General features: G+C 46.3%; 2 protein-coding genes across 2 annotated transcripts; one reads left to right on the plus strand and one right to left on the minus strand.

The window, feature by feature from the left end:
- Nucleotides 1-3941: 3941 nt before the first annotated feature.
- Nucleotides 3942-15894, plus strand: CLDN16 (claudin 16). Its single transcript, XM_009468453.2, has 5 exons — nt 3942-4724; nt 9495-9597; nt 9858-10022; nt 11130-11321; nt 11664-15894. Exons 1-5 carry the CDS (start codon nt 4611-4613, stop codon nt 11801-11803), a joined length of 714 nt encoding a protein of 237 aa, XP_009466728.1. The 5' UTR covers nt 3942-4610; the 3' UTR covers nt 11804-15894.
- Nucleotides 15895-18236: 2342 nt separating this feature from the next.
- TMEM207 (transmembrane protein 207) lies at nt 18237-23952 on the minus strand. Its single transcript, XM_009468454.2, has 5 exons — nt 23791-23952; nt 21928-21965; nt 21465-21509; nt 20876-21018; nt 18237-19909 (listed from the first exon to the last, which is right to left on the minus strand). Exons 1-5 carry the CDS (start codon nt 23863-23865, stop codon nt 19761-19763), a joined length of 450 nt encoding a protein of 149 aa, XP_009466729.1. The 5' UTR covers nt 23866-23952; the 3' UTR covers nt 18237-19760.
- Nucleotides 23953-24962: the final 1010 nt, after the last annotated feature.

A 24962-nucleotide genomic window follows, 5' to 3' on the forward strand; every position in this document is an offset into this window, starting at 1 on the left:
AAGGTGTGTCTAATCCACTGCCCAGCTCCTCTGCCTATACACGCCTGCGTGAAGCTGGTATGCAGTGACGGCACTGTGTGTTCTCGGTGGCTGCTTTCAGGAAACCCGAGTGGTCACGCATGTTTTCTCTGATAAGGATCTCACCACGCCCATGCAGAGAGTGCTGCCCCGGTGTTAAAGAGGAGCGGGACTGTGACTCCTCACTCTCGATCTAAGGCACTTAGTCAGTGCCTCGGTTTCCCCAGCTCTAAAATGGGGTTAGTAATACATCGTTGAGATTATGTGTTTCTCAGATGTGGGATTTCATAGACAGCTATAAAAGGAAATTTCTTGTACTGAAGAGAAGTTTCATGGTACTTTGAGAGTCTGAAAAGACTGTATTGAAAGGCTTATTTTATTATTTATTGCATCGGAGTGATTGAAAAAAACTGTTTTAAAGGAGTGTGTGCACGCCTCATACCTATGTGTATAGTATCCATACACACACACACACACACAGAGTTTTTACTTACCGATCCTTTAAGCTCATATCTACTAGAAAATTCCTTTGCTTTCCTATTTTCTTTTAATCCTATATATTGCCTGCTTGAAAAGTCACAGGTTGCTCAGAAGTCTTACTGTTTTCCTTGGGGTTACCAAGCTAACTCCAAGCTAACTCCTAGGGTTTTGTGACCCTAGGCTGGAGTGATACATTACAGCTGACACACACTGCTCTGTAATTCATTCGTGTACACATCTCATGCCCAAGGAGCACTGCTCTGGAGATGAAGACACTTAGAGGCCATGGATGGTGGTATATGAAGCAGGAAAATGGAGGGGGTACAACCAGGAGGGAGGAGTGGGAAGGATTGGGCAGACAAGCCCATGGAGTCTTCCACAGCAGCAGAAGAGCTCTTAGGGAAACCCCTCCCGAAGTTCTCCATCATCTCTGGCTCCTGAGCCGTGCCCGTTGGCCAAGCCCTTGGCCCTGAACACGACAGTCATCTCACTGACTGCTTGCTTGCTTGCTTGCAGATTTCATGCATTAATGCACAGCATCACCACTTCCCTCTTGCTCAAGGCCCTCTGCCACACTATATATTAGACACTGTGGAAGTAAAGGAAGGACGCAACCCTTCCCTGCTCACGGGACTGCAACCTCATTGGGGTGTTGCTGCAAGATTGGTTTTGTAGGTAGATAGATGAAAACCAGCTATGATCCTCTCAAGACTGGCAGTAGTTTCTATCGCTCTCTGTAACATAATGGCTTGGCTTTAATGGAGAGCACAGACCACCTTGTGTTAATGAGTAATAAAAGCAATCGACCCGTAGTGCATTCGTCTCTTAGCTGGGAGTGTGTGTAGTTGAGGTGATAAGGCTGTTGCATTAGCAAAGTTATGCTACACAGTTTAAGAACCCTACAAGGCCAAGCTCTAATAATTAAGTATTAGGATACCCTAATGCTTTTGTTAGTGTCAAAGTACTGTAAATGTTAAGTGACCCAAGAGAATGAGATACAGACAGCATATATAGTACAGCCTACAAATCCATTTGCAAGCTACACTGAGTCATGTCAGCCAGGGTTTAGGCTACACAAAGACATCTTGGGAGATTATTTTGGGAGGGCTGTTTTCCGAAGCTGAGGGGACATCTGTGGAGCTAAGCTTGGAAAGCAGAGTATGATGCAAAACTGCTACAGACTTTGCTTCATGAAGACGCTGGCTTGTTTTAAATAAAGAGTATTAAATATGTATCTTGCCAGTTTCTCCTGAATAAGAATATTGTATTCTTTCCAGTAACTCCAGCAGTTTCCATGGGAATGTTTGGAGACATAGACCTAAAGAAGGAGCAGACATTGGATTGGCCTCTTTGTCAGGTGAAAATCACAAACCGTCTTCATTGTGTTGGATGCTTTGAAGCAGCTTTACACCAGGGAAAACTGGAGGATCTTGACATGCTCTGCTGCCAAGGCCAGGATGCTCCTGAGCCCTGAGCTAGGTGCAAATGGCTGGTGTGAAGCCACTTCCCATCCCCTGGTGACTCAAGGCCAGGGAAGCACTGGCATCCTGCTCTAGGAAGGGTCACTCGCCTGCCCTGCTCTGCAGGGAGGGTGAACACAGGGAGGTGGATGGAGCTGGGACACCAACACAAATTACTGGGCATGCGGAAAATAAACAAGAGTTTGCCAGGACTGACGTGACAGCTATGGAGAGATGGAGCGAAGCACAGGCAGCACTGGCACCTGGACACGCTGTCTTCATCCCTTAGTGGAATTTGCTCCTTGGGCTGACATGCGTGGACATCTGATGTGCTAAGATGGAAGAACAGAGTATGATGTGCCCATTACAAAAGCTTAGAAGCACCACTCTGGCTATTACCATGGTCCTGCTGTTCCCTTGGGAGTTTTTTGCTTTCTACCTCAGTCATGCTTGTATTGGGCACAATTTCACCATGCACCGAATGAGGAAAAATGGCCCTGTTCTCCCCAGCTGAGCTTATCCTCTCTGAAAGAGGCTTGTATTTGGGTGCAGGACAGAATGAGAAAGCAGGGAGGTCCGTATGGCTATAATACATTTGCTGGTTAATTCTCTGCTAGTGTAAAACGCTGCTCTTGCCACCTCTAATGACTTAATTCTGTTTGTGGAAGGCGCTCTCAGATTTTCCAGGCCTTTTCTGAGTTCACCACACCACTTTTTCTGCGTTACTACTAATAACAACTGGCTAGGATACCTTGTTTTGAAAACCGGTGCAGCCACAGGTTAATTAACACAGTGCAAGACAAGCATAGGAAGACGATGCCTGTTATCAGTACCTGTCTCATATCAATGCAATCTATATCTATGTGGCTAATGAAAGTCATTATGCTTTATGGGATCTGCATGGCCAATGCCCTGTCCCTGTGGGTCAGAACTGTTGGAAACACAACTCTACCTTTGTCAAAGAAAGCCATGATGTGAAGATCATGGGTATTTTTGCCTTATATAGACACTTGGATGCCAGAAAACTCAGCAGAAAACATCATACCCACATAACCATATGAAGACATGCATCTGGCAGAGAAGGAAGAAGGAAAGTTCCTCACTTGTCAGCTTCTAAGAATGGAATTAGAAAACAGAGAGCAGAAAAGCTAAAGCAGCAGAGTCCTGCAGACCCTGGCCTTTTGACTTGGGACTTTTGTTCTCCACCCAGTGTCTCCCAAAGCATGTGCTGAGGACCTCTGTGATGTGACCTCTGAGGAACAGAATGATCCCAGGATCAAGGCAAAACATTGTTAACTCTGACAGTAAAACTGCCTCATGAGGTTATGATGGGAATTATGCGGATTATATATTGTAAGAATAATAAAATTCTTATTGCTATTTTATTTGGAGGGAAATCTCAGAAAGAGAAAGCAAGCTTTGAGCAGTTCTGTGAAAGTACCGATTGGCTCCATCTGGAGGTGACAGCTGAGATGACAGACACCATCAGTTTCGGAAAGCAGATTGTAAGCAGAGCGAGAATCTGCTCCTCAGCCCTGTGTTGAAGACTTGCCCACTAAAGGCAGGTCTCCAGTCTTTTATGGCTTCTCCTTTCAAAAATAAAGATCACTGAGGATGTGATGGTTTCCGTGCATTTGTACCTTAGGGATGGGAGGAATTTCTAGTCCCACTCCCCCTTGGTTTTCCTGGGAGGTGCCCTGGAGCCCTGATGGGTCTCTCAACGCTGCCTAAGAGGAGGCGTTGAGTGAGAAACCTCCTTACAGAGACCCTGTCTTTCTGTCCCCGGCAGCCTGTGTGACCCCTGCTCACCCAGGGGGTCCTGCAGGAAAACAGGAAGGTTGCAATGGCAGTAAGCGAGTTGGGCAAAATCCAACCAAATCAAATCCCCCAAATGGCACTGTCTTGGAAAGTTCAAGATTCCCACATGGGAGCTGGACTCAGGCCATGAACAAATTGAAGTCCAGGGCATGAGAAGTGTCTAGGTTTAGCTTAAATGCAGAATAGAGAGCTCCATATCTCAGCTGGGATGATTGTTGGTGTTGGCTCTGAAGGCCCATGACTGCTACCTTTTCTATTCCCTTTCTAGTGACATTGAACTAGATCATCACTGCATCAGAGACCAACAGGGTAACCAATAGGCCTGGGATCTACACCAAGACACTTTATAGTTGCTTACTGCTAAGGCATGAACCAATGTACAGGAACAAATGTGTGTGTGCACGAGAGCTCTTCTGTGTGTCCCTTAGCAGTGCTCAAAACTTCTGTTTGAAGAACAAGTTTTGATTCTTTTTTTTAGTTCCTACTTTGCCAAAACCTGCAATGATATCTGTTTTCCTTGCAAGTCCAGGACTCCAGTTACCTGCATGCCACTTCTGCACAACCCCATTTCTCTTCAGCCAGGCATGACAAGAGCTTTAACTGTGCAGGGCGGATTGGCTGCAGCAGCTCCCGTGGACGCTCTCGCCCTCCTCCTGTCCCCGTTGCAGGTCAGCATTGCTCCTGTGGCCATCACTAACGGATGGCATCTGCAGAAGTGAGAAGTTCCCACTGTTCATGGCGACGGGAAGAGTGTGGCAGTGACCTGGGACACTGAGGCTCTGCCTCTACCCCAGCTTTTTCTCACCCCTCTGGATGTGCTGAGCACCTGCTGGCATGAGGTTTTTCCTCCAGTATGTGGGCTGTTTTTTTGCTTTTTTCTCTACTGGGTTTTTGATAGCATCTACCTGGACAGACTGCTGGATGGTGAACGCTGATGATTCCCTGGAGGTAAGATCGGGATTAGGAGAGCCTGATCACCAAAACAAATGGGTCCTTGAGAAAGTTTGGTTCCCGGCATCATTGCTCCACTCTCATGTACTTTTTCCCTGTTGTGCTGGATGAAAGTGGATGAAAATGAAATGAATGACTCTGGCAGGAGCAGGGGGGAAGTGATATCTTGTGTAATTCTCCCTGCCAGACTTTATTAGCCAGACTCTGCTCTCACTTAGTAAGTTCAGGAAAGGTCTACAGGCTCTAGGTTCCAATGCACATGAACTTGAGTACGGTTATCCTGCATCTCCAGCCTGCGTGGATCTTTTGGAGGTGTTTCTAATTCTGTAGGTCAGACTCCTTGGTGGAAAACTCCAGCGTGTACATCTGTGCTTTTCAAGTCTTTTTCTTAACAGCCATTGAGCTATAGGGCTAGCAGAAATTTATGGGGACCATGGGGACTGGTGTCAGATCCATCACTCAAAAATATATTCTTGAACTTGGGCAGACATTAGCACTCTCATGTTAGAGAAAAGCATTGGCAAAAGTAAACTGCAAACAACAAAGGAGCAGAATGCTGCATATGTGCAAGCTGCACCCCAGAGACTCCAGACCCCAAACCATCGTTGTTTCTGTAGCACTTGGTACTGCAAGTTTGTATTTTTCTTCCCAGAGCAGCCAGCCAGCACTTTCTATATATTTAAAGGCTGCAGGTCCACAGTGTGGGAATCTGCTCTCTGGTAAACTGGATACTTTATGCAGTGAAGGTGAAACACCTTCCAAGACACAGAGTTTGGCTGAATATATCAGGAGGAAACCTTCTACCTGCTATCCAGCGTAGGAAAACAGAAGAGCTCCTCTGCATTCAATGCAACGTCTAGCTGCATCACATCAAGTGATGAATTATCTGAAGAAAGAAGGCTAAAAGTGCTTACAAGAAAAATACCTTTTTTCTCTATGTCACATGAAATCCCGACAATCTGACTGCCAGTCTCACCCTGGAAGGTGGTGGTAGATGCTGAGGCGGTCATAGATCCAGTGCTGTGAGGTTGCTGATGGTCAGTGCGTCTGCTCCGTGAGCATCTTTATGGGGAAAACAGTGTGCACCCACTGCTGCTGGCTGGAATATCACTCTTCGTTTATCGTCTTAATTTAGGAGATATTTTAGATTAATTTCAGGAAGCAGTGAATCACCTGGAGTCAGCTGAAGATATCAGTATACTCAGAAAAGCTAAATGTATCCCAGATTGTGCCATTATTTCCAAGAAAATCAGAAGAGGGAACCCCAGCTCCTGAGTAAAGTGAGACCAGGAAAGAACCAGCCTGTTACCCTGAGGCTGTGTAACCTTGTCTTCTTGGCACAAAGGCACCTGGGCTGGGCTGTCACGAAGTGCTCCATTAACACCTGGTTTGGTTATTAGCAGCCACTACTCTCACATTCCTGCTCTGAGTGTGAATACTAAATAATGGAGAAAACCGCCCCCAGCCTTAATACCTGACCGACTGATCTCCTTAATGGCCCTAATGACTCACTGCCTCTCTAAATACGGGAATGCAAGTAAACTGTCCATGGCCAGAAAGGCGTGGAGTCCACAATGACTCCTGTTTTCAGCTGGTAAAGGGGTAATTCAGGCAGCTTTTGATTTCAGGAGAAAGGAACTCCACCATCCAGCATAGAAAGTCGCCTGGCTTTGACCCTGGCCTGCAGCAGCTGGGGAGGAGGAAGTCCTCCCTGTGGTCCCACTGGAGAGGAGCAGCCCAGGAGATGGAGGCCGGGGAGCGCCAGGAGCAGCCACCTCCGGAGGGGCTGCGGGGACCCCAGCCAGTGCTCCGCTTTCGCAGCCCCTTGCCTCCCATTCACAAACAACCAGGTTACGGCAACACAGAAAGTGGTTTAAGCTGGTGCATCCCTTGTGAGCATCAAGACAAGCCTGGATCAATTTGTGCAATAGTTTGTGCTGGAAAGAAACCCTAATCTGCTTCCCAGCAAGCACTGTATTGTGTACACAGTCACTCCCTGTTGCAGGCGGATTAAGAATATTACCACTACTGCTAAACGCTGCCTGTTTTACTCTCGTGCTGGGCTTGTAATCATTGCATGTTGGCCTCTTTTTACAGCGCAGTAAAACACTGTGACTAACATCACTCCCATGTTGTCTTCTGCGCGTTCCCCAGAAGGGGAAGTGTGTGCTTGTTCTGTCATTTTTTTGTATTAGAATTATTTTCATATTAATTATACATTATGCATAGGATATAATTATATATATATATTACAGTCATTACACAGTTTATGTTTTACATGCATACTTGTGTTAGGGAAAGCAGGTCGTGGCAATGTGTTTCGTAATCAAAATGGGAGATGAGGAGTTTGGCCGTGATGCTTAACTTCTCGGGGAGTCCTTGGCTGGGCCCAGGTAAACTGGAGCAGATTTGGTATGGGGGGAAAGAGGTGATGGGGAATTAGTGCTACCACCACGGTGCATGGGTCCGGCCACGGGATGGAGAAATCCATGCCCCCACATGACACCCCAGCCAGCCCTGACCCCTCTCCCGTTTACAGCAGTGAGCTCCCGTGTGCTTGAGGGTCTGTGCTGTCTGCGCAAGGGCAGATGCCCAAGGGTGGTTTGGGAGCAGATTAACAATCAGAAGGACAAATGGTGCACAAAGCAGAGTGGAGCAAGGGATGGCCAAGAAGGTTAAAAGGCAGATAGCTGAAACCGGACTAGCTCAGTAGTGGCTCAGGCCGGCCACAGGCCCCTGCTCCGACGTCTGTTCCCATCAGTCCTGCAGCAGGCAATGTACACTTCTCCCTGGCTGTGCACGTGCTGCATAGAGATGGGCTGATCCCTGCTTCTGCCCGTGTTCAGCGCTAGCAGGAGTAGGTGACAACCGAAACATCCCAAGAAACACAAAACACTTATCAAGTTTTTTCTTGTGTGGGAAAGGGGTTGTTTCACAGGCTAGACCATGATAACAACTGTTGCACCTTAAGACCTCTGTTTTGTGTGGAGGCTGACAAAGCCTGGAATCCTGTTAGTCTCCTTATAAATAATTTAGATGAAGATGCTGCTTGTAAAATTTAAAAAACAATAGTAATGTGAGCAAGTGAGGAAGTAACTGAGACTATTAGCTCAATACAGAGCAGTATGAATAAGCCTACAGTGGTTTGGGAAGAACATGAAATGATATAAATACAAGTGGAACAGAATGTAATTTAATAAAAATATGCTAATTTCAAGCACCGCCTGAACAGTGGTGAGTTAAGACAGAAGAGGAGCTGCAGCTGGATGAAGAGGGCCACGGTAAAAACTTACATCTAATATAAACATGGCAAATTGTTTTACATGACACTGTTCTCTTGAAAACCACAGAATCAATGAAACCAGGTTTTTCCAACACTGCTTCTCATTTTTTGTGGTATTTTTCATTAAACCTGTCCTGAAATTCTCAGTAATTGTAAGTAGTTTTCATTTTCATGAAACAAAACGTGTAGATTGTTTTCATTCAAACATAAATAATAGCTTTTTTGCCAGTCTGAAGTAGTGAGTCATTTTTACTCACCTTTTATCCATGGTGCAGTATCACAGAGAAGGTGTACAGTTTGGCTCAGACATTGTATTGTGGAGAAAATATTGTGGTTGGCTATGGACTTCAATGCATCCTGAATGAGACTTTATTAAGTGGCTGAGATATGTTATTATCTGCTTTGTGATTTCCACAGTGCAAGAGAAATGTATTTATTGTGTCATCCAAGCAAGCCTGGTCCCCTTCCCCTGCGTGAAACCCATTTCCCGGGAGAGTTTCTCTTTCCATTAACTGCAGTGGGTGTCGCTGGCAGCGGTGGGGCAGGCTGCAGTCCAAAGTTGCGCCGACATTAACTCTGCTCCTTGTATGAGCAATTCCAGGAATGTTTTAGAGGTGCTTGTTGCTGTATTTGCATTGGTAATGAAAATACCTCCCATATTAAAGTGATTTATGGAAGACTGGACTGGGAACGGTATCTATGGCTTCAGGACAGCGGAGTCGATTAGCCATGATGCTACTGCAATGTCGGCTGAGTCTGGATGTCTCAGCGATGAGTGTGGCTTGGGTACGCGTGGTCCCATAGCCGGCAGCACACTGGGAGCCCTAGGGCCAGGATCAGCGCTGGCTGCCTCTCATTTTCCAGCCAGTGTTTACAGCTGAGTCATTTGGAGGCAGACCTCCACACGCGTCTGGAGAGGGGCTCACATCCACACCTCTGCTTTGCAGCAAAGCACTCCTTTACCCTGCCGCAGCCACCTCCCATTGCAGGCGCCTGGCTCCTGGTGCAATGCCTGCCCTGCCAGTCATGCTCCCCTCTGAGCTGCTCCTTCTTGGCAGGAGGATGATGTAAGGGGAGCATGGACAGCAAAGTCTCAGGTCGTCTGGTCCATAGCCCTGCCCAGCTCAGCCTAGACAAGCATTTGGCAAGGAGTGATCAAACCTGCTCTTAGATCTCTCCCACCAGCCACGTCCCAGCTCCTCCCAGAAATTTCCTTCAGAATTTTTATCCTTACCAACAGGAAGGTTTTTTTTCCTAATGTCTAGTCTGAATTTCTTTTGTTCTAATTTAAAACCATTAGTAGGGACACATAAAACATTGTCCTTTTTTCTCCATCCTGCCCCTTTTTTTCTTCTTCAAGCTAAACAACTCAGGTTTGCCATCAGCGTAACTGGATCAGGATTTCTGTTGAAAGGCATATCTGACTGTCTGCTGTGTTTGTGAATATATTAACTTACAGTCTTCTTTCTCTTCTCAACCCACAGGTGAGTACAAAATGCCGTGGCCTGTGGTGGGAATGTGTCACAAATGTTTTTGATGGGATCCAAACTTGCGATGAGTATGACTCCATCTTCGCCGAGCATCCTGGTATGTAAAAGTCAAAGATGTTTCTACAAGTGGTGGGGACACCTGAGTGTAGACAAAAAGAGCATTTGTTCTACTCAGTGACAGATGATTTGGTGCACATACATATTAGAGCCATGTTTCTTTTCTCAGTGAGGTATTACTCCCAGGGGAAGATGCAGAAAGCTTCACCCCAGAAAAAAAAGTTCCCACGGGATCTGACCCCATTACCCACCCACATTTCTATTCCTTGTGCACTGGAATGATCTGCTTTTGTCCTGCAGTGAAGCTGGTGCTGACCCGAGCCATGATGATCACAGCAGATATCCTGGCAGGATTTGGATTTCTCTTCCTCCTCCTGGGACTGGACTGCGTGAAATTCCTTCCTGATGAGCCGCTGATCAAGCTGCGCATCTGCCTGGTGTCTGGAGTTACATTGCTCATTGCAGGTATTCATCCGCTGTGCTCCCACGCTGCAGAACACCCTTTAGCAAAGGGAGGAAGCTTTAAAGCCTTCTCTTATTTTGGGGAGAGGAGTTGGTGATTTTCTAGAGGGTGAACACGGAGGAAGGATCTTTATTTGCTTTGTGCAATATAGCTTCCTCTGTTCACTGCCTGCCCCTAACAGCACATAGTTGAGTTTATCTGCTTTCATTTCATGTATTGACCAGGTGACTTGGCTCTGAGTTGACTGACTTCCATTTACTGCTGTTTCACTGTGAAGAAGTCAGCTTTGTTGATGAGGCAAAGAGACCCAATTGTTGAAGGACTAGAAAGTCCTGGCATCGTGGTTTGGTTCCTGGCTCTGCCGCAGATTGTGTGACGTTGGGCAAGTCACTTAGCCCAAAATCTCTGCAGCTGATCTCTAATAAAATGATAATAACACATCCGTCCCTCCTAGGTGATAAATACCCAACGGACTGAGGTGCTTTGCTGTTACAGCCAGTGCGAGAGTTTTAAATGCAAAAATAAATAGACAGCCAACCAGGTACCAAGTAATTTCATTTGACTTTATGCCAATATTGAGTATCTACCTCTGCTTCAGTGTAAGCAGATTTAACACATAACTCACCCCAGCCACTGGGAGCACATGTAAAGCACTCTGAGACGTTCTTTTAAACATCCTCCATTCACCTCCGAAAGCTTGTCTGAAAAACACCGTCAAAGTTCTGAAAGTCAAAACGGATTAGAAAATTAAATGCTTGAAGCAACTTTACAACAAGTTGATAACCAAGCTGAGAAGGGAGGAGCTTTCTGCCTTTTACTACAGAAACCTGAGTGCTGCCAACCGGCACCAATGGTGTGTGTGAGTGCCAAGCCGCGAGGCACAACCTCTGCCTGACAGCGCTCCAGCTGGTATCAGTAGGAGCCAGGGTGAATCCACCTAAGTGGCCGGGCTGAGACTGAACAGGGGCCAAAACCTGCCATCCGGGGAAAGTCTTCCCATCCTAAAGTCTGACCCAGCAGACAGCAGGCTATAGCTCCAGATTTTATGTTTGTGATCTCCTCGTGGTCCATCCAGGAGCTCTGTGTGGCACCTCCCTCCTGTCCTGCAGGTCTCCCAGGCATTACTGGCTCGGTGTGGTATGCCGTTGATGTCTACGTGGAGCGCTCCTCTCTGGTCTTCCACAATGTGTTTCTGGGCATCCAGTACAAGTTTGGCTGGTCGTGCTGGCTCGGCATGGCGGGGTCACTCGGCTGTTTCTTATCCGGGGCCCTGCTCACCTGCTGCATGTATCTCTTCAGAGGTGAGGAACTGTGGCTAGGCTGAAACACAGTTCAGAGACAGAGCCATTGCTCGGGGCGTGCTACAGGCACACGGGGTGGGGAAAGTCCTTCAGGGACGTCCTTCAGGATGGTTGCTCATCCCCAGCAGCAATATCTTCAGCTGTAAAATGGGAATAGTGTTATTTCAGCAGCTCTAGAAAGCACATGAAGGTCTTCAGGTGGGAGCTGAGGTGTAAGTATGACATAAAATGTGTTATTATGTCATATCTTGGAGTGCTGCTTTCTCTGCATTTCGAGGCTTTGTAGCTGAAAGTCACCAAGCACTCGTTAGCAGATCCTGTTTCTCTCCCTGTGCCTCACAGAGACCAGCTCTGGAAGACTCCACTCTGCCTACTCCTTGAGGAAAGGCTATTCCTCAGCTGGAACAATTGTAACAAACATGCATTTGCCATCCTCACAAACAGCTACTGCCAAAATGTATGCAGTGGATACAAGAGTGTGAGGGGGAGGTAAGTGCTCCAGAAAGAGCTCTACTTTTATTTGTAGTGGATTGCACAGAGACCCAAGCTCCTGTGATTGTGATACAGATGCAAAGTTAAATTTCAAGGATGTACTACTGTATGCTACAATGTTTGCATTATGAGAGCTTCAAAAAAACCTTCCTTCAAGAAAGTAATCTCTGAGAAGATCTTGCTTTAGGCAATCCTGTTGTCTTGAGTGCTGAGGCCACTTGCATAAGCACAGACTGAAATAACAAACTCTTTCAGCATTTGGCTCAACACTATCGGTACAAGTGAGATAAATCAGCCGCTCCTGGATGAGACCCCAGTGTTCTGCATGAACATCCCCAGACTGTAAGATGGGTCTGTTCCATGTCTGGCGACGTGTCGACAGAAAATATAGGTGAAGAGAGGGACTGATCATCTGGCCAACATCTGGACCCTGTGCACCCAGCATGGGGGTCTGCTCTTCTTAAAGGCAGCTGGAGAGTTCAGCAGAAGATACAGAGCTGTGTTAAATGCCTGGCCCTCTCTTTGGCCCGTGAACCTCTGCACTGACAAAACACTGCAAATTCAGGTGCATTCTTCCCTGCAAAATACAGTTCTTCTCAGTAAGTGTTAAAATGTACATTACAGATGCTCTAGACTTACTAAGATCTGGAAATTGCCAGCTTCTTTCTGCTTAGTAAAAATTTTGCCTGAACAAAGACAAAGTGAGTGAAGATCCAAGATCTGACCTTGTGCATGACAATATGCCTATACCAGCTAGAAACTAAGATAAACAATAGTAAAATCTGTTGTCCCTTTCTATTCAAAAGATATTTAAATCCAGTTCAGGACTGCTGTCCCCTGCTGCAATCCAGGCTGCCATAGGCTGGGTGAGGCTAGTGCATCAGCCATGTCTTCACTCAGGTTGGTGAAAAAACCCAGCATGGTTTAACACATTCACCAAAGATGGATGCAAAAGTGCTGACAGCCCTTCCATGCCTTTGAAGGAAAGAGAAGCTGAGACACAGTTTTCTTAGGCTTGGTAGGAACTGCCCAAACCCAGCCTTTTCTACCATGGGCACCACATCATATGGTCATGGGCACCTGGAGCTGAGAAAAGGCTCTCAACACAGATATACCTGTTCAGGGGGAGTGGAGGAACAACAGTGGAGGCTCAGGAGGGTGTGCACAGCCTTGGGTACTGAGGCTCCACCAGAGGTAGGCTTCCTCCACTGACTGCTGGGTGGGGAGACTGGATGGAGAAACTCCCTTCCTCCCCACAGGCAGTATGAAGTGAATCCTCATGTTATGAGGGCCAGAGGGAGATGGGATGGCTGTGGATGGAGTGGGCTATGTCCCAAAGAGCACCTCTGATAGCCCCTACAATGGAAGATAAGGGGCTGAGTCCTCTCACAGATTTTCCTGGAAGCAGCATGTCGTGCTGCAGTACAGAACTGACCAGCAACGGTAAAACATAACCCAATCCTGACATGGCTCCTAATGAAATAACACTCAGGCCCTGCGACAGACGGGACAACAGCAGGTCCATATGGCTTTGCTATGGGCTCAAGCACCTCCACAAGGCTCAGACCATAATGCGACCATCTCAGCAAGAGTCCTTGTGGCAGCACTGCTGCCCAGGTGAGGGAGGCTTTGTGCCTGCAGAGTTCATGCTGCTTTGGTTGGCAGACATTTATGTTAGCCAAACAGAAAGCAACTTATTGCCAACAGATGAGCTATATTGAACAGATGTAAACGCAGTAGGAGAAGTGACGGAAGCTTTTTTACAACGTCCTGAGAGACGAGGAGTACAAGAGTTATGAGCGATGTGATGAATTCATGGATTATACCAAGAATGCACCCAAGACATCTGGAGGTGACAGGAATTTCTGCCTGTTATTGCAGGAAACTGGAGAGGCAAGGCCACATCCAGAGCTTTTTTGGTTTTTTGAAAAACTTTTTTCACAGTCATGTCAGAAACATGTATTTGCTGTGGGTCTTTTGGGGTGGAAGAGCTGGAGTTGGTACACCGTGCTGGGGAGGGAAGTTCTGGGGATGTTTGTGGGTCTGGTTCCTGGGCTGTGCCTCTGCTTCCCTGCTCCTTCAGGGACATGCCGGGCAGGAGAGGGAGGGTGAACCTGCTGCAGAGGCAAAGCTGTGCTCTGCCACTGCTCCTCCCCAGGGAGGCCAACGCTGCCTCAGCCTCCCCGAGGGAGGAGAGATGCCCCGATGCCCCGGGCCACCCCAGCCTGACTCACCCAGTGCAGAGACGCTCCTCGGGAGGAGGTACTGAGCAAAGACATCATCACTTGGACGAAAATCCTGAATCAAATCCTTCCCAGGCTATGGCATGAAGATTATCTCTTGCTGGGAAGATTTATTTCTTGTTTAGCAGAGGAGAAATAGTCTGGGATTGCCTGCTAATGCGAGTGTAATTGCAGATCTCAACCATGGATTTCTCCTGTTCTTTTTCTCCTGTAAGCTGTAGTTGAGGAGACTTCTGGGCCTTTGTCCTAATGGTCTTCAGCTTGTTTGAAGGTGGTGGGAGGTGTTTTGTGACTTGCAACACGTGGGTCACACCAAGCAGTGGCGCAGTGGACACTTTGGGATTAAATGTGTATGCCCTGGTCAGGGGTGAATGTAGCGGACAGGTCTCATTAGTCCCCCCAGCCCTGTGCTCCCCCTGGGGGTACACAAATAAGGCACATGCATATCCCAAATACTGCCTTAACTCAGGGTGCATCATCCTTAAATATACATGTATACAAAGAATGTTGCATAAACATTTATGAGCCTTTCTCTTCTTCAGTATCTATGTAAAATAAGGGTTAATTCTTTAACCATGCTCCTGTTCTAGCTACACTCTACAACAGCTTTTGCGGATCTATCTCCTGCACAAGAGGACTAGGAAAAGGTCACAGCAAACCTTAGGTTTGCCGGGTTAATGTTTTGTAACAACCAGTCCAATGCTGCATTGCTTCATTATTCAAATCCTGCTGACAGTCTATCTGATGTTTTGATCAGTTGTTAATATTTAATTGTTAATTCACTGTTTGATTTAATTCTGACTCTGATTTCATGACTGCAGTATTCACTCCTCATTAGCTCATTACCATGACACAATGCAGATCTATTTTAGTTTGGTTGTTTATTCCTTAGCAAGAAACCTCTCAGAAAATACACAGAACTTCTTTTTTTCTTTCAAAATCACAACCTGTCCCTAAGGCTAAAGACGCTCCAGGTGAGCTCAGATATTAAGGTATTTCCTTAATACCTACCTACATCCCATTCAGCAGCAGCTTGCTAGTAATGACAATAGACTGACTTTGCCTTCCTGATGGCCATTGATGGTTTACCAAGGCTCTTTGTTCAGTTGCAATTTCCAGCTGAGGCCAAACATTGAATCCTTCAGTACCAACAGCCTTTTAGGCTTCTTCCAAGGAGTATTTTTGTATGTTTGGGCATCTCAGTCTCATTGCTTCAATTCCCAGGGTATAGGCAGAGTCAGGGACTTAGCTGAGAGCTGGGACTCCCACATTTCCTTCCTGCTGTACCTGCCCTGTGGTGTCTCCTTGAACCTGGGGCTCCCCATTGCCCTCTCCACTGACAGCACACAGCTCGGTGCAGTCTGCCAGGGATCTGGCTGTTTGCAAGTTATGGAAAATAGCAAAGTCTTGTAGGTAAGCTCTTTGCTAATTTGATTTCATGCCTTACAGATAGGCATTGATTTCCCATTTTGATATATGCAAGTGAGAGAGAGAGAATAAAACAATGACATCTGCAATAGCTGTCCTTTTCTTCATGCAATATTTTGTCCTCTCACTACCTCGATCAGCCTTGTTCATAAGGGCTCTTAATAACTCTGGCTGTAATTAGGACTTACTCTTGCTGTGACCTTGTGAACTAGACTATCTCGTACTGCATCTGCATGAATATTTCCCAAAATATGGATTTGCCGCCTTTTCACACACATTGTAATGTGATTTTAGCATGAATTCAGTAGATCTGAACAATTATTTTCAGTAGATAAGAATGTTACTTCAGAATTCTGTTTTCCTTACATATTGTAACGTTAGTGAGATGTAATAAATGCAGTTGCCTTTGAGTGTCCTGTTTCTCTAACCCACGTCCAAGTTTCGCCCAGAAAGGTGCTTTGCCAGGTGACCTGCTCTGACTCTTGTGAGGGAAATACCTGCTCTCCTGCAAGGACACACAAAAGGCAGCAGCCCAAACAGGACTAGCCCTTGGGAAAGTGGGGTGTGATTTCGGAGGCTGCCCAGACCTTTGCTGGTAGCTACAAGACCCCAGACCCCAGTGCACACCTACAGCAACAGTTCTTCGACAGCTGTAGACTTTATCCTCAGTTTAGACACATCTACTTATAGTCATTTTATAAACTTTCCAAGAGAGAAAAGTAAAATTCCACCAAGAAAGCAAGGTTTTCTCTCTCAGCTGAGGCTGGACCCCCACCGTTTGCTCTTCTGCATCTGTTATATGTTGCGGGCAAGCGATTAATGACCAAAATACTCTCTCCAAGCACTGTTACAGGGAGCAGAGAACAATTTTCTCCCGGTAGCTCTTGGGTCCCTGCTGTAAGATGCCTTTGAGCAAGAAAGGAAAGAGCCAAAATTGTGCCATCTAGTGACCCAAAGAGAGCGAGCATCTGTCCCCGGCCCCACCCTCTTCCTCCTTGCGCAAAAGCCTTTAGCCCACAATCCAGAGTCTTCAGATGACAACAAAAAACAGATTAATGAGCATTTCTATTATTTTCCCATCTTTCATGTGTAACCCTCCTGGTAGCCCTGACCGACCCCCTGTTGTGACTCAGCTGCCTTTGGTTTTGCTCTATTTTGCCTGAGCACCAGTTTATGACTTCATTATTCAGCTCTTGATGCGTGGAGGTGAAAGTCCAGCCATGCATCTCACCACGTTCCCTTCGTCTTTTGCTTCCAGATGGTCACCAAGCAATTAGCTCCTCTGCACTGCTCCCGTTTCCCCCCTCAAGGCTTACTGACAACAAGTTCCCCCAGAAATACATCTGCCTTCTAGTGTTTTCTGGGTTTTTCTAGAGCAGTTTGCCATTTCTTCTCAAAGTCAGCAGGAAGTATAAGTCAGAGGATGAGCAGCAGCCAGAGGTTCACAGCAGAACAAGTGCTTTTCCAAAGTGGACCCTATTCCTAAGGTGACGAATTATAAAGAAATGGCTCACCTTTCCTTATAACTCTGGAAACGTCAGCCAAACTGCATTAACTGCCCTCATTAAGGGCTGAGTGTTTACAAAAGCATAAGATACCAGGAAAAATCTCTGCTTTTGTAAGAATGGTAACACAGGTCTGGAGAGACCTTGCCCATTCTGCTGGAGCACCTGGGAGTAAGGGGGCAGGCTGGGAGAAGCAGCTTTCATAGGACTTGGTAGGTCAATGGGGCCATCCCAAATATATTTGTAGAAGGAAGGAACCCATCCTTTTCTCCATTTCAATGATCAGGAAGCCAAGGACCAGGGCAGTGCCCACCGAGCCCCCTCTCAGGGTACTCTCCTTCCTCACTCCAAGCCAGCAGCAAGGTCAGTTTATGCCCCCCCCCTCCCCCGCCAAGCAACCCTACACGAACTCTTTTTGCAGATGGGTCCAGCTGGAGCCTAATTTTGTGAGAGCCAGTAGCCTTCTTTACTGTAAGCCACTTGATGCAGTTTTGATGGAATAATTTTATTCCTTTTGTGAGTAATTAAAGCACCCCAGACACGAAGCTGAATGCACTTGAATGCTCACCAGCAGCAGAGAAACACAAACCTGTTCCCACAAATGTTTCTGCAAGAGCAGCAGCCTCCTGGGTGCTCTGCTGAAAGCCTCGCTTGCCCTCTGTTGGGTGGCTGGGGAAGGATTTACTGCTTCGGTAATGAGTGCCGCTTACTGGACCTTGTGAAACAGGGATGCAGAGTGATGGAGGCATTGAAACCAGAGCAGTCCTTGCTTGTTAGCCTCTCCAGCCATCTGATTAGAAGGTGACATTCAGTGAAATTAAAGGCAGCAATTTCTTTAGAGCCAAGCAATTAATAAGCAGGAGACTGTAATGTTTTACGCAGCTTATAATGCAGAAAACCTGTGGAGTTCACTTCCACGAAGGGGTCACTGAAGCAAATGCAGTGTGTAGGTGGGAAGGAAGTGATGGCTTATTTAATGCCCACTAGCAGGCTACGCAAGCCGAAGTGACAAACATAATCAAATCTCATGCTTCAGGGCATAAATTGAAGGGGTTGAGTAGTGGAAGCAGTTATGTATATAAAAGGTCTGATCCTGAGAGGAGCTGGTTACCTGCAATTCTTACTAAGTTCAGCCAGCAAAAGGACACTCAGGAATTGCTTGACTTCTTCGCTGGCTGAGTCTGTACTTGCTAATTTTCCTTATTAATAATCCCTGTAACATTTTAGCCTGCTGGCACAAACATTCATTTTGCTACAGTAACATTTATTTCCTTTCACACAAGAGTCAAACATTAAAGCTGCTTCTAAAATAAGATTTTATGGAGATAATTTGCGGTGGTGCTGGCAGAGAATTTGTCTCTCAAAATATGCTATAATTCTTTATCTAGCGAAGGTACTTGCATAGCCTCATTACGAGAATATGTGAGCACTTCATAACCTTTCATGGATTTATCTTCCCAGTTTCCTTCCTGAGCAGGGGAACTGGTGCTAACCCCACTCTACAGGTGGGGAGCTGCTCCATGTGGCAGGCTGTGGGCTTCCATTAATCTTTTGGGGTACCTAAGATGGACCCAGCTGCCCACTTTGACTGTGAGGTCATGGCTCCCTGGGCACGTAATGCACGGCACTAGGTGTGACATTTACCTTCTGGACCAAGAGGCATCCGATTGCATCTGATTGCAGCCCCCAGCCCTCACCATTGAGAGAGCAGAGGTAGAGAGGTCAGGCAGGCTGAATCCAGCCTTCAGTGACCTGCCCATGACAAACAAAGGAAATCTTTTCTTTCATCTGGAATCCAGCTAAGGGGGAAATTTGGCATCTTTCCTCTGTAATTTGAGAACTAGGCAGGCTAATACCTCCTAGGATGGCTTAGGTAGAGCTGATCCTGCTTGGGTATAAGGCAGTCTTCTTGAAGTCTCTTCCCATCCTGTCTGCAGTCACCTAAAAGAAAATGGCGTTCTTTATCCTAATACATTTCTGTAGCTAAGCACCGAATACCTAAGCCCATAATTCATGTCTGTGGGGAACTGCCATGTGGGTCCTGGGCCATTCAAATCCTGTAGGTCTGTAATGCTAGGGCAAGAGTAGCTGGGGACAGTCACCATGAAATTAAGAACAGCTTAAATGAGCAAACTCAGTTTTTTTCATGTTCTGTAGCCAGCTCCTGCCGCTGCCTACTCCCCCCATAATCCCCATCTCTTGCTTTCCCTCCCTGGCCATAAATTTTCTGCCTTTTGCATTAGACAAATCTGATATGCTGCTCTAAGTATTTCAAATGTGGCAAACGATCCTTCATCGCAGAGTGGCATGATTGCATTACAATGTATTAGAACAACATGACTTTGCCAGAGGGTGTTTTTTGGCTCTGTGCCGAGTGAAGGAGGCAGCCCGAGTTTGAGAAGTAACTATCAAGTCATTTATCAACATTCAGTCCTAAAACACATGGGGTTGCACCAGCTCGAGCAGCCTTAGAGAGATAAATCTGGAGGCTGAGCCAGAAACCCCGAATACACACAGACCTTTGAGGGAGCTTCTTGAAATCCAGAGCCCTATCAAAATGTCAAGCTGAGCTCCTGTGACAGATTCAACACATGCTTTTGGCATTTATTCTGTTGCATTTTGTCTTCCCTTTTAGGTTCAGATGAAATATGTGCTGCTTTTCAGTCTCTCGTCCAGCCTGTGGAAAGCGCTGATTTGATCTCATGCTACTGTAGCATAATGGAAGATCTCTGATGAACCAAGTGGAATTGCAGAAAGCCAACACGTGGCATCTAGAGCTTGTTTTCCATCATAATGTCCTCATAGGATGGAGGCAACTCAGTTCCCCCAAGGCTGAACCGTGGGCCAGGAGAAGAGGACATCTCCACAGTCATGCAGGGGTTTGGAGATCTGGAGAATGGGCACTGAGGTGCTTCACTTGCTGGAAAAAAGCAAAGCCATAACCATTCATAGATAGGCGTGAAGAGCAAGCATGGGGGTAAGAGGGGTGAGCCTGGGAGGAGCTGTCAAACCACTTGGAAACAAGAAAGGCATGGATGTAATTTTTGAAGCATGGCATCACAAAGCCTCTCACCATAAACTCCAGATGCAAGAATTGAGAACAGAGGAATTTGGGTGGGTTTAGGGTGCGTCCTCCCTGTGAGGACACTGTTCATGACCACCCAGAAAGCAGGCAATACCTCCTCTGGGAAGGGCTTACTCTAATGACAGAATTAGCTTTATTCTTCTTGGAGGGACTGTTGTCTGGCCCAGACTGCTGATGCTCCTGGCAGTACCCCAGGTCAGTGCTGGGTGCCACACATAGTCATTGTAGCCCAGTCCTCAAATGCCTGGGTGCTCCTGGGGGAATGCTGAGGGCACCTACCGTGATGAACAGCACCCACCAAGACAACTTTTTGACAGACCCCAGGGTGTATCAGCCATTTGAGCTGCCTGCTGGGGTGGCTCAAGTAGACCTGTGCGGTCTTGCCTGAGTGAGAAATTCAGGTCACATGTTGGAAAGGGCTGCCTGTCCCCAGGCAGTGCCCATGGCTGAGCATGTTGGGTGCCCCAGCACCAAGGACAAGGTCCCACATATCTCCAGTGTTAGCATGGCCAAGCCCTGACTAGGCACCTTTGGGACACATGGACACAGGGAAGTCGCTGAGTTCAGCTGAAGGTATAGCTGGGGAAAAGAGGACATGGCTTGCTTAAGCCCTCCAGTCCATGGTCTGAACATCCCCCCAAGATGCCCGAGCTGGGCATCCCTCTGTTTACCAGAAACACAGCACCTGGCTGCAGTCCAGCTCCCACTCAAGCCTGACTGCCTCTTACTGGGCTACGGATGGGCCACGGAGAAGCCCACCGGGGCCAGTGGGACCTTGCAGCAGGTAGGGAGACCACTAACCACAAAAGGCATCCGAGTTGCTGAGCGCAAAGACAGCCAGGGTGCGTCGGTGGGGCAGGCAGCTCCGCCGTTTCAGCCAGCACTGCAGGCAGCAGCAGATCCCACAGGACAGGAGCAAGGCCAGGAAAAACAATATCAGGAACCTGAGGCAGAGGCAGCAGGGGAGGAACAGTACCATCACCATCTGCGGGCAGCACCGACAGATGGCTGCTTGTCTTCAAATTAACATATTCATTAACATCTTTTGCAAATAGCCGTTAAATGTTGCGGTTTGCCCATCAGTGTACTGGACATGATCAAAGTCCCCGGAAACCAATGTCTCAGTGCTGAGTGCTCAGCGCCGAGCGCTGGCTGGAAATTCAAACATTTCTCCCCAAAATCATTCGTCAGTTTTGCCCAGCTCAGTTGTCAGCATACAGTGAGGAGGATATGGATAAATGATTCCCATTAGTCAGTAAAGACAGAACACAGGGACAGCCCAGGAGCAATGCTCGCTAGCTATCAGTCTCTCTTAATGCCTTTCTCTCTATATATCCATCAAAGAATATTATTTGCCAGTTTTTCCTTCTAAAACAGATCTGAAACTTACCACACATACCAGCTGCTAAAGTTTTCATCACTCTGTCTGATGCACCTAACAAGGGAAAAATAAAAGGAACTTTCAGTCCAGCGTGAGGGGACGATACCGGCTCCAATGCACATCTACCAACATGAAGAAAAGCATCATCAGTAAGTAGAGGATTGAGAAGTTTTCCTACATCAAGTGAACCCTATTAAAAGTTTCTCTATGTAGATGGGAGCAGATGCAGAGGATGCATGAAGCAGTGTGCAACTGGTTTGCCTTTGAACACTGGCACCCACCACCAGCGTTTTTGCTGAAAACCCAAAGAGTTGCCAGTCTCCCTTTCCTCTTTTGGAAGAAAAACTGAACGGTCCTTTCCTGGAAATCCTCATTCCTCTGCCGTGTTAGTGTGCCAGGCAGGAGCACAGCATCCCCAAAAGAGCCCAGGGTGGGAGCAGCCACGGGTGAGAAAACACAGAGCCACACTCACCTCTCGCCAAGCTCACAGTCCGACTCAGAGTCTGCTAACTGAAAACACATGTGTAAATCAGAGAGGGCAAGTATGTATTGTCTTTTTATAATTTACCGGTATAATTACTGATCTTAGAGTGCAAAGTTGGAGAGGAAGAGCCGTACAAGTGCTGGCTACTGCAGGGATGAAAACCAGACCTCTCCCTAGAGACTACAGACCTGAGCTCTCGCCTCTGCGCGTCTCTGGTCTGAGCTAGCCCATATTGAAACCAGTGGATAACCTCACAGAGAGATCAATAAATTCAATAATTTGCAGATGAAAGCTAGGCCAAGGGGAAAGCATTTCTTTTGATGTGAAAGAGAGAAGGGTGAGAGCAGGGAGACACAAGCAGGTGTCAGAGACCTGTTTACAGAACTGGGCTTTGCTATTCAGAAATGTCTGCTGAAAATGTTCTGGGACCAAATTCTTGGTCTGTAGCTCATTTTCCAGTAGCTAATTGTGAATGTAGCTGTAATTTGGAGCTGTTTTGACCAGACATGTCCTCTACCCAGCATTTTCTTGTTTTCCGATAGTAGTGGTGCATCATTCTCAGAGTCAGGTTTCAGGTATTGCAAATATGTGAACCTGAAACTTGTTTTTCAGGTATATTTTCTACTCTCCACTCAAGCAAGTTTATTTTTGCAAGCCTTGTTGATTTTAAACTCAGTTTCAGATTATCTGGGCAAAAAGTAACTGGAGTGGCTCATCAGTATGATTGAATCAAATTCAATACAATTTTTGGCTGACTCGCATTAGGTGTGTTATAACGCTTGCCCAAATTTGCTACAAAAAACTTCAGATCAAGTATAGAGTTGCAGTAACACTAGGAAGCAGAATGAGAAAGATGGAAGAATTTAGATTTATTTTTTGGAGAAAACTATTAGAATGTAATTTGTAAATCATTACTTTACTTTGAATTTCCTTCTGCATATATCCAAAACATGTAGAGATTTCTGACTTTCTTTGAGTCAAACTGGAAAGCTCTGTTCTGTATTGGAAATTTGTATCAAATTTGTATAATTGAGAGATCTCACATTACATCTCTAATTACTGGGACTTCTTTGTAAGGATTTTGTTGTACAAAGCTTGTGTCACTGTAAACAGTGAGAAATCACCCCACAAATCTCTGTAACATGTCTGATCCTGTGCACACACTGCCTTTCAGTCCCTAGTTTCACCAAAGGTCTTTAGGTATAATAAGTCTTTCATATAAAACCTTATCTATGAAATTTCATGAGCGGTTGAAACCCAAATGAGGAATAGAGAAAAAGAAAGAAGCTTCAGCTCTTCCAGATGTGTCCTTTTAAAACTGAGCTAATTTGCCATGTCACACATGCACCCTGGTGCAGAATATTTTAATTTTGTTTTTGCACTTCAAGTCTTTATTAGAATAACAGGTCAAAACCAGACAGCCGATTACTGTGATTACGTGTACCCTGAGTATTCTTCATGGCTGAATGACAACCTCTGGACTCGCTTTTATCATCCTTCAATCTACCTCGGCAGAGCTACCTTAGTGTAGTTAAACTGCAGCAAAGTGCATCTGCTCTGAGGCAGTAATCTATCAATGCAGCCAAACACCCACCCGTGCTGCTGAAGACCCATGGTCTTCCATTTCAATAGCCATAGGCAGAATAAAGGATTAAGGCAGCCATGTTTTCTCTGCACTAATTGCAATTGTTGCAAACATTAAATCCTCCCCAAATTCGTCAGGTCCTCAAAAAATTCTTCCCCCCAAAATAAAAAGGGCTGGTGACTAAATTCTATAAAAGTTGAAATCTTCTCCCCCCCCCCCCCCCCAATCCCTGAACTCAGCCTGGTCCCAGTGAAGGGTTTGGTTACCTGGAAGAAGGTTAAACACAGAACTCCAGTTCCTGTGATCCATGAAGCGAAACACAAAGCTCTGGGTCTCTGCATCACTAGCAGAAGAAACGTGGGAAGAGCTTTATTTGCAGCAATGTTTTACCCTCTGTAATTTGGAGGTTTTAAAACTTCTCTGCACATTGTGCCTTCAGCCAGAGAACACGTTACCCAATGGCTTCCTACGCTTCAGAAATTACCGCTAGCCAGGGAACGAATTTGGGTTTGCATGGACACACTCAAACAGCTGCTAGAAGTTAAAGGAACACTAGTTTAAGGTCAGCACCTTGCAGTTGTTTCGGTATTTTCATAGCTGTTCATAAATTCCTGTTGCTGAAGCTTAGTTCCATATTAACCCATGGCTGTATTTAACAGGACCTGCTACAAATAAAGAATCACTGGAGACCATACTGTGAGGCCGTGCTTTCATTACACGTTGCCTTCAGCTATAATTCTGGCATTACAGAAAAAGCAGAGCTACCTCCAACCCATCTCCTACGCACTGTGCCTACCACCTCAAACATGCACCAAGGATGAAGGAAACGCTTCCCAGCCCGAGACAACCACCAGCGCGACCTCTAACTGCTGTTATGCAGCTCCCAGGTGTTGGCTTGCTAGGAAAATGTATCCAAAAAACCACACATCCCCAATGGTTCTCATGAATGAACATTTCATTGCACAATATGAGGACTGATGTGATCCTATGGATACAGCGAGATGACATAGTAAAATAGGGGTGGAAGATGGTTTGCACTGTAGCTCTGATCACTGCAGAACGGACAACCCTGGTTTGTTCGACAGCCAGTAATAGATTGTCACTGAGGTTTACAGCTCGTGGCTGAAACACACCATTAACTACAGTTCTTCCAGATTTAACACAAAGGGTGTTGCCATGAATACGTTTAGCCGTCACTCCAGAAGTTAAGCATTATGTTGTGATGCCATTACTTTAGTAATGATTGACAAAGCTAAGCTGTTCTTGAGATATACCTCTGTGGCTTTGCTTCAACTAAAAGGTCAAGAAGTCTAACCAACTCTGATATACATACTAAACCCAGGTTTGTTATTTATTGTTAAAGTTTTGCATAAAGCCAGTCCAAACCCTGGTATTCTCAAATGTTTACTTTCAGATCACTGCTAATTAAAACCAAGAC

The sequence above is a fragment of the Nipponia nippon genome, unplaced genomic scaffold (assembly GCF_047370975.1).
Source record: "Nipponia nippon isolate SJK-2023a ecotype South Korea unplaced genomic scaffold, ASM4737097v1 scaffold_7, whole genome shotgun sequence".
Taxonomy (NCBI): Eukaryota; Metazoa; Chordata; class Aves; order Pelecaniformes; family Threskiornithidae; genus Nipponia; species Nipponia nippon.

Excerpts from the sequence above, each read along its gene's own strand:
- CLDN16 (XM_009468453.2), top strand. The coding sequence starts at position 4,611 with ATGAGGTTTTTCCTCCAGTATGTGGGCTGTTTTTTTGCTTTTTTCTCT. Across the intron at positions 4,725-9,494 it reads ACGCTGATGATTCCCTGGAG|GTGAGTACAAAATGCCGTGG; the intron begins GTAAGATCGGGA and ends CTCAACCCACAG. Across the intron at positions 10,023-11,129 it reads AGTTACATTGCTCATTGCAG|GTCTCCCAGGCATTACTGGC; the intron begins GTATTCATCCGC and ends CCTGTCCTGCAG.
- TMEM207 (XM_009468454.2), bottom strand. The coding sequence starts at position 23,865 with ATGCAGAGACCCAGAGCTTTGTGTTTCGCTTCATGGATCACAGGAACT. Across the intron at positions 21,510-21,927 it reads GACTGTGAGCTTGGCGAGAG|GTGCATCAGACAGAGTGATG; the intron begins GTGAGTGTGGCT and ends TTCCCTTGTTAG. Across the intron at positions 21,019-21,464 it reads TTTAGCAGCTGGTATGTGTG|GTTCCTGATATTGTTTTTCC; the intron begins GTAAGTTTCAGA and ends CCTCTGCCTCAG.